Source organism: Ascaphus truei, unplaced genomic scaffold (genome assembly GCF_040206685.1).
Source record: "Ascaphus truei isolate aAscTru1 unplaced genomic scaffold, aAscTru1.hap1 HAP1_SCAFFOLD_427, whole genome shotgun sequence".
NCBI classification, from domain to species: domain Eukaryota; kingdom Metazoa; phylum Chordata; class Amphibia; order Anura; family Ascaphidae; genus Ascaphus; species Ascaphus truei.
Genome location: NW_027456758.1, coordinates 147,783 through 157,240, shown reverse-complemented (window position 1 = coordinate 157,240; position 9,458 = coordinate 147,783). Strand labels below are relative to the sequence as shown.

The window sequence follows — 9,458 nt, the reverse complement described above, 5'->3', positions numbered from 1 at the left end:
ATTATATGCTGTTCCCCTTTTAAGACTGCTAATTTAGGAACGGAGTGAGCCAGCACCCTGATTTTTTATGTGCAATCCCCCCCCCCCCAGTACACACATATTAAAAATATAACTTTGTCATAAGGGAAACATATATTTTTGATAAAGTGCCTTCTGTTGCAGTTAACATGTACAGGCAGGATGCTGTTTTTTTTCTGCCTGCCTTTGTAAGGCATTAGGGATAGGGAACAAATGTTATGCATCCATGAAAGACCCCCCCCCCCCCCCCCCCCGGTTGGGAGATGCCGATGCGTCTAGTAGATGAAAGACTCCAGAGTCTTACAGTGTCACTTAATCAGGATGTTTCTGAGTAGCAGATCCTGTTACTCATCCTAGATATTTCACACCTTGGGACCAAACTCCAGACATTGCGTCCCCAGAAATGAGTGGCCCCTTTTTACTTAGCAGTGCTACCAAGCTGCTTAGTGAGCATGCTCAGAGTTACCTGGGTTGGCTGGAGGATTTGCCCATGTGACATGGCAGGTTCTGATAGGAGGAAGATAATTCCTTGGCAATGGGATGAGGCTAAAGTATCTCTTCACAGGCCCTTGTCCTTAAAAAGGCCTGTACCCCTCATTCCTGGGTTGTTGCTGTTGCTGTTACCTGATTTCTTCAAGCGGATAAGACCTGAGTACCGCGGCTACGATTCCAGAACGCAAGGGGTTAAAAACATCGCAACAAGGAAACTTGCCCTGCTTCAGGATTTCGTTAGCCCTGGGGATCCAGCAAATCCCAGAGAACCAGAAAGGACTTTGCACATTCACAGAAGGATTGGACTAGCTATTTATTTGGCAATTTGCAAATGGACTACAGTTTAAAGGACAATCTTCTGGTGCTTTGCACCTTTCTGGACATTATCCTCTGTTTCTCTACCCGTGAGTGTAATTATTAAGTTTATTCTGCAGTTGTCGTGTGTTTGCCTATCAAGGGAATAAATCTCAGTTTATTTTGCTCAACCTGTTCTGCTCAATCAGGACCCACGAAATATAAATGTGTTATTAAGCGGGTCTCCCGTCACACCGCCCATGGTCTTTCCCCCTGCTGCTCACTGCAGACCACGGAACTCGGCTGCACGCGCGCCAGCCTGGCAGACGCGCGTGCAGCGGGCCCCTAGCCTAAGGCTGGGATTATGGTGTATGTGTTCGCTGCGCTCGCGCAGGAACAGTGCTGCCTGCGCAAGTGCCGGTAAAGGAGCGCGACGAAGCGGCAGCGTTCTAGGCTTACAAGAAAATTTGTGTTTTCAGGCGGCTGCCGCGTGACGTCGGCGCACGTGAGCCGGTTCAGCCAATGAGGGTGAACCAGTTTCGTGAGGCGTCCGCCACGCCCCGCGTCTACAATCTCCTGCAGTCAAGTTCACAAATCACTTGGACTGCAGGAGTGCGCGCGGCGGCGGCGGCCGAAGGCTGTTTACGGACTCAGGCTCCTTGCATTACACACACAGACCTTCGTGGGGAGAGGGGGGGTTACATGCAGACCTGGGGGGGCGCTAACACACCAACCCGTGGGGGATCACACACCGACCCGCAGGGGGAAGAGGAGGGAGGGGGTATCACACAGACCTGCGGGGGGAGGGGGGGTTACAAGCAGACCTGTGGGGGGGAAAGGGGATACACGCAGACCTGTGGGGGGGGAAGGGGTATGGGGGATACACGCAGACCTGTGGGGGGAAGGGGGATGGGGGATACACGCAGACCTGTGGGGGGGGGGAAGGGTATGGGGGATACACGCAGACCTGTGGGGGGAAGGGGTATGGGGGATACACGCAGACCTGTGGGGGGGAAGGGGGATGGGGGATACACGCAGACCTGTGGGGGGGATGGGGGATACACGGAGACCTGTGGGGGGGAAGGGGTATGGGGGATACACGGAGACCTGTGGGGGGGAAGGGGTATGGGGGATACACGCAGACCTGTGGTGGGGGGGGAAGGGGTATGGGGGATACACGCAGACCTGTGGGGGGGGGGAAGGGGGATGGGGGATACACGCAGACCTGTGGGGGGGAAGGGGATGGGGGATACACGCAGACCTGTGGGGGGAGAAGGGGTATGGGGGATACACGCAGACCTGTGGGGGGGGAAGGGGTATGGGGGATACACGCAGACCTGTGGTGGGGGGGAAGGGGTATGGGGGATACACGCAGACCTGTGGGGGGAGAGGGGAGAGGTTAAACATCAATCCTACCAGTATCCCCCCTCACCTTGTGCAGCCGGCGCCTGAGTATCCCCCCTCACCTTGTGCAGCCGGCGCCTGAGTATCCCCCCTCACCTTGTGCAGCCGGCGCCTGAGTATCCCCCCTCAACTTGTGCAGCCGGCGCCTGAGTATCCCCCCTCACCTTGTGCAGCCGGCGCCTGAGTATCCCCCCTCACCTTGTGCAGCCGGCGCCTGAGTATCCCCCCTCACCTTGTGCAGCCGGCGCCTGAGTATCCCCCCTCACCTTGTGCAGCCGGCGCCTGAGTATCCCCCCTCACCTTGTGCAGCCGGCGCACCAGACCCTCGTTATACTCTTGGCTCCCCTCGATCATGCCAGTCAGGGGGTTGGAGAACCATTCCTTGAACTCGCGGTGAGATTGGAAGACACGAGGCATCAGGAAATGCATGAGAGACCACAGTTCCATCAGGGAGTTCTGCAGGGGCGTCCCGGTGAGAAGCAGCCGCCTCTGACTGGGGGGAGGGGGAGAGAGTCAGTGCGGCCCCTGTGACTGAGGGGGTGGGGGGGGGGGGGGGGGAGGAGAGTCAGTGCGGCCCCTGTGACTGAGGGGGGGGGGGGGAGGAGAGTCAGTGCGGCCCCTGTGACTGTGGGGGGGGGGGGAGGGGGAGAGAGTCAGTGCGGCCCCTGTGACCGAGGGGGGGGGGGGGAGGAGAGTCAGTGCGGCCCCTGTGACTGTGGGGGGGGGGGGGGAGGGGGAGAGAGTCAGTGCGGCCCCTGTGATTGAGGGGGGGGGGGGGGAGGAGAATCAGTGCTGCCCCTGTGACTGAGGGGGGGGGGTGGTGGTGGAGAATCAGTGCGACGCCTCTGACTGAGGGGGGGAGGGGGGGAGTGCAGCCCCTCTGGCAGAGGGGGAAGTGGGGAGTGTCAGTGCAGCCCCTCTGGCAGGGGGGGTGCGGGGGGGGGGGGAGTGGGGAGGGTCAGCGCAGCAGTGCATCCCCTCTGGCAGGGGGGGGGGGGGGGGGTCGGGAGTCAGTACAACCCCTGAGGGGGGGAGAGAGTAAGTGCCCCCCGCCCCACCACCTGTTGAAGTTGAGCAGACTCTGCCAGCGCTGGGACTTGAAGTTCTTTATGTTCTGGGCCTCGTCCAGGATGAGATAGCGCCAGTTCTTCCTGCGGAACGCCTGGTGGTCCTGCAGCACCAGCTTGTACGAGGTGATGCACACGTGGAAAGCGTTCCCTTCGTCCAGCCCTGGGGGAGAGAAAGCGGTCACAACGCGCCCATACCTTTCATTAAATATACACCTGTGCCATCTCTCCCTCCCACGCACACGCGCACACGCACACACACACTCTCCCTCCCACGCACACACACACTCTCCCCCCCGCCACACACACACCTCCCCCCCCCCCCCCCCACACACACACACACACACCCCCGTGCCACACACACACACACACCCCGTCCCGCAAACACACACACACACCCCCCCGTCCCACACAACTCCCCCGCCACACACACACACAACTCCCCCCCGCCACACACACACACAACTCCCCCCGCCACACACACACACCTGTCCCCCACACACACCCCCGTCCCCCCCCCCCCCACACACACACACACACACACACTCTCTCTCTCTCTCTCTCCCCCCGCCACACACACACCTCCCCCCGCCACACACACACACACACACACACACACACACACACACACACACACACACACACCCGTGCCACACACACACACACCCCCGTCCCGCAAACACACACACCCCCCCGTCCCACACAACTCCCCCAGCCACACACACACACACACAACTCCCCCCGCCACACACACACACACACACAACTCCCCTCGCCACACACACACACACCCCCCCCACACCGCCATCCCCCCTACACACACCTGCCCCTCTCCCCCCACACACACATACACCTGCCCCTCTCCCCCACCACCTCCTCATGCATCTCAAACACCGACCAATCCCCCGCAATAACCTTCCCCGTTGCCCCACCCCCCCACACCCTAGACGAGCCCCCCTCGCTCACACTGCCCCTCGCATATATCTCCCCCCTCGCTCACACTGCCCCTGCATATATCACCCCCCTCGCTCACACTGCCCCCCGCATATATCTCCCCCCTCGCTCACACTGCCCCCGCATATATCTCCCCCCTCGCTCACACTGCCGCCGCATATATCTCCCCCCTCGCTCACACTGCCCCCAGCATATATCTCCCCCCTCGCTCACACTGCCCCCACATATATCTCCCCCCACGCTCACACTGCCCCCCGCATATATCTCCCCCCTCGCATACATCTCCCCCCTCGCTCACACTGCCCCCGCATATATCTCCCCCGCATATATCTCCCCCCTCGCATATATCTCCCCCTCGCTCACACTAGCCCCCCACATATATCTCCCCCCACGCTCACACTGCCCCCGCATATATCTCCCCCCATGCTCACACTGCCCCCCGCATATATCTCCCCCCGCATATATCTCCCCCACGCATATATCTCCCCCTCGCATATATCTCCCCCCTCGCATATATCTCCCCCCTCGCTCACACTAGCCCCCCACATATATCTCCCCCCTCGCTCACACTGCCCCCGCATATATCTCCCCCCTCGCTCACACTGCCCCCGCATATACCTCCCCCCCTCGCTCACACTGCTCCCTGCATATATCTCCCCCCTCGCTCACACTGCCCCCGCATATATCTCCCCCCTCGCTCACACTGCCCCCGCATATATCTCCCCCCTCGCTCACACTGCCCCCGCATATATCTCCCCCCTCGCTCACACTGCCCCCGCATATATCTCCCCCCTCGCTCACACTGCCCCCGCATATATCTCCCCCCTCGCTCACACTGTCCCCGGCATATATCTCACCCCTCGCTCACACTGCCCCCGCATATATCTCCCCCCTCGCTCACTGCCCCCGCATATATCTCCCCCCTCGCTCACACTGCCCCCCGCATATATCTGCCCCCTCGCTCACACTAGCCCCCCACATATATCTCCCCCCACGCTCACACTGCCCCCAGCATATATCTCCCCCCCTCGCTCACACTGCCCCCGCATATATCTCCCCCCTCGCTCACACTGCCCCCCGCATATATCTCCCCCCTTGCTCACACTGCCCCCCACATATATCTCCCCCCTCGCTCACACTGCCCCCGCATATATCTCCCCCCTCGCTCACTGCCCCCGCATATATCTCCCCCCTCGCTCACACTGCCCCCGCATATATCTCCCCCCTCGCTCACACTGCCCCCGCATATATCTCCCCCCTCGCTCACACTGCCCCCCGCATATATCTCCCCCTCGCTCACACTGCCCCCGCATATATCTCCCCCCTCGCTCACACTGCCCCCGCATATATCTCCCCCCTCGCTCACACTGCCCCCCGCATATATCTCCCCCCTCGCTCACACTGCCCCCCGCATATATCTCCCCCCTCGCTCACACTGCCCCCAGCATATATCTCCCCCCTCGCTCACACTGCCCCCGCATATATCTCCCCCCTCGCTCACACTGCCCCCGCATATATCTCCCCCCTCGCTCACACTGCCCCCCGCATATATCTCCCCCTCGCTCACACTAGCCCCCCACATATCTCTCCCCCCTCGCTCACACTGCCCCCAGCATATATCTCCCCCCCTCGCTCACACTGCCCCCCGCATATATCTCCCCCCTCGCTCACACTGCCCCCCCGCAAATATCTCCCCCCTTGCTCACACTGCCCCCCGCATATATCTCCCCCCTCGCCCTTCACCACTAGCCCCCCACATATATCTCACCCCACGCTCACACTAGCCCCCCACATATCTCCCCCCTCGCTCACACTGCCCCGCATATATCTCCCCCCTCGCTCACACTGCCCCCGCATATATCTCCCCCCTCGCTCACACTGCCCCCAGCATATATCTCCCCCCTCGCTCACACTGCCCCCCGCATATATCTCCCCCCTCGCTCACACTGCTCCCGCATATATCTCCCCCCTCGCTCACACTGCCCCCCGCATATATCTCTGTGACGGGAGACGCGCTTAATAACACATTTATATTTCGTGGGTCCTGATTGAGCAGAACAGGTTGAGCAAAATAAACTGAGATTTATTCCCTTGATCGGCAAACACACGACAACTGCAGAATAAACTTAATAATTACACTCACGGGTAGAGAAACAGAGGATAATGTCCAGAAAGGTGCAAAGCACCAGAAGCTTGTCCTTTAAAATGTAGTCCTTTTGCAAATTGCCAAATAAATAGCCTCAGTCCAATCCTTCTGTGCATGTGCAAAGTCCTTTCTGGTTCTCTGGGATTGGTCTGGATCCCCAGGGCTAACGAAATCCTGAAGCAGGGCAAGTTTCCTTGTTGCGATGTTTTTTAACCCCTTGCGTTCTGGAATCGTAGCCACAGCAACAACCGCAACACAGCAACAACCCAGGAATGAGGGGTACCAGGCCTTTTTAAGGACAAGGGCCTGTGAAGTGTTACATTAGCCTCATCCCATTGGCAAGGAATTATCTTCCTGCTATCAGAACCTGCCAGGTCACATGGGCAAATCCTACAGCCAGCTCAGGTAACTCTGAGCATGCTCAGTAAGCAGCATGGAAGCACTGCTAAGTAAAAAGGGGCCATTCATTTCTGGGGACGCAATGTCTGGAGTTTGGTCCCAAGGTGTGAAATAGCCAGGATGAGTAACAGGACCTGCTACTCAGAAACATCCTGATTAAGTGACACTTTAAGAATCTGGGGTCTTTCATGTATGCATAACATTTGGTCCTTAATGCATTACAAAGGCAGGCAGAAAAAAATAGTATCCTGCCTGTACATATTAACTGCAACAGAAAGGCACTTTATCAAAATATGTTTCCCTTATGACAAAGTTATATTTTTAATATGTGTGTACTTGGGGGATTACACTGAGGCGGCACCCCAAAAATCAGGGTGCTGGCTCACTCCGTTCCTAAATTAGCAGTCTTAAAAGGGGAACAGCATATAATATTAACCCCTTCATCCCCAATACGAAATAGGGGTAACCAGCCGAGCCCGCTGCCTTTATTAATGCGCTGATTAACCCCCATTTTCGCCACACCTCCCCCACTCAAAGCCAAGGTTTGCCCTGGCCACCTCCTCTGGTGGTTGGGCTGACCTGAGGGTTTTTGAAGTCATTAGGTCTTGGGGATTGTCCTGCCGGAGAGGCCATCAGCGTTCCCATGCTCACCGCCTTTCTGGTGCTGAATGGTGACGTCACATTCTTGCAAGGCCAGGCTCCAGCGCAGGAGCTTGGCATTCTCTCCCGACACCCTCTGCAACCAACTTAGGGGGTTATGGTCAGTGATAACAGTGAAGTGTCTGCCATACAGAGAGGGCTGTAGCTTCTTTAGCGCCCATACTATGGCCAGACACTCCTTCTCAATAGTGGCATATGCCCCTTCTCTGGGCAGCCGCTTGCGGCCCAGAAACATCATTGGAGGTTCCCTGACCTCCTCCCCCACCTGGCTGAGCACAGCACCAATGCCAAAGTCTGAGGCATCAGTCTGCTCCAGAAACTTTTTGGAATAATCTGGAGCGGCCAGTATAGGAGCGCTGGATAGGGCAGTCTTCAAAGCCTGAAATGCTTTTTCCCAGGCTGGAGACCAGACTACCAGCACAGACTGTCGCTTCTGGGTCAAGTCAGTCAGGGGTTTGGCAATGGCACTATACTGGGGAACAAACTCCCTATAGTAGCCTGCAGTGCCTAGAAACGCCATGCCCTGCTTCTTGGTTTTGGGAGTGGGCCACTGCACTACTGCCTCTACCTTAGCTGGTTCTGGCTTGAGGTGCCCTCCACCCACCCTATGCCCTAGGTATAAGACTTCAGCCATCCCCACTAAGCACTTGGTGGGTTTTAAGGTGAGACCTGCCTCTGTAATCCTGGCTAGCACCGCAGCTACATGAATTAAGTGTGATTCCCAGGAGTTACTGAACACAGCAATATCATCCAGATAAGCCCTTGCAAACCCTTGCATGCCCTCTAGCAAACAATTGACCAGGCATTGGAAGGTAGCCGGTGCATTCTTCATCCCAAATGGCATCACTAAGAACTCATAGAGGCCACTTGGGGTGATGAAAGCCGACTTCTCCCTAGCCTCCTGGGTCAAAGGGATCAGCCAGTACCCTTTACTGAGATCCCTGGTGGTCAGATACCTTGCCCCCGCGAGTTCATCCAGCAACTCATCCATGCGGGGCATGGGGTAGGCATCTGAAACCGTCCCTGCATTGAGCTGCCGGTAGTCCACATAGAACCAGGTGGTCCCATCCTTCTTAGGCACTAGGACTACCGGACAAGCCCAAGGGCTCTGGGATGGTACAATTACCCCTAGGGCCAGCATCTCCTCCATCTCCCTCTCTATACTGCCCTTCACCTCTGCTGACACTCTATAAGCGTGCTTATGCAGAGGTCTCAGATCCCCTGTAAGCACTGGGTGCTCCGTGATGTGTGTCCTCCCTGGCTTGTCTGTGAACAGAGCCCTATACTGCTCCAGCATAGCCCTGGCATCTGCTCTCTGCCTGACACTCAGCTGAGATCCTATCTCCACCTGCTCTATGGTACCTCTCTGCCTAGCTTCCCCTAGGAGATCTGGCAGAGCTATGTCCTCCTTGAGCATATTGATGTGAAAGACTTTGGTCCTCCCTGTCTCCCTGTATGTCCCCACATACCTCTGCACTCTCTCTGGTGCCCTCCTGACCAGGCGGTGGGAGGTAGCCAGAGCATTCCTCATCCTGAATGGCACCCTGACAAACTCACAGAGGCCATTCTGAAGGCTGAAGACTGACTCCCCCTTTGCCTTCCTCTCTACACTGTCTGCCACCTCTGCTGATACTCCATAGGTATTCTTATGCAGAGGATGCAGATCCCCTGGGAGCACAGGCTCATCTGTACTATGTGCCCTGCCCAGCTTGTCTGAGAACAGGACCCTAGGCTGCTCTACCCTAGCCCCGGCTTCTGCCCCTGCCTGCCCACCTCCCAGGGCCCCTAGCTCAACTAGGACCCCCCTAGGAAACCCTATCCTACCTAAGAGGCCTGGCACTCCCTGAGCTACTTCCTGAAACATGTTCCCCATTCCTGGTAACAGGTTCAGGAGCATCTGCACATAATCACCCGCTTTACCCTCTGGCTGGCAGGCGTCCCAGGGGTGGCCAAAGTCTGCCACTGCCCCTGCTGCCTCCGGCCAGAAGTAAGGCTGCAACAGCTGGGTTCTTATGTGAGTGACC

General features: G+C 57.6%; 1 protein-coding gene across 1 annotated transcript in view; it reads right to left on the bottom strand.

Annotated features, from left to right (window-relative positions):
* Positions 1–9,458, bottom strand: part of LOC142484023 (helicase SRCAP-like) — a 178,103-nt gene that overhangs the window by 75,460 nt on the left and 93,185 nt on the right. Inside the window, 4 exon segments of the mRNA XM_075583987.1 lie at positions 1,867–1,874; positions 2,440–2,701; positions 3,270–3,426; positions 3,429–3,438. Coding sequence (XP_075440102.1) covers positions 1,867–1,874; positions 2,440–2,701; positions 3,270–3,426; positions 3,429–3,438 — 437 coding nt within the window.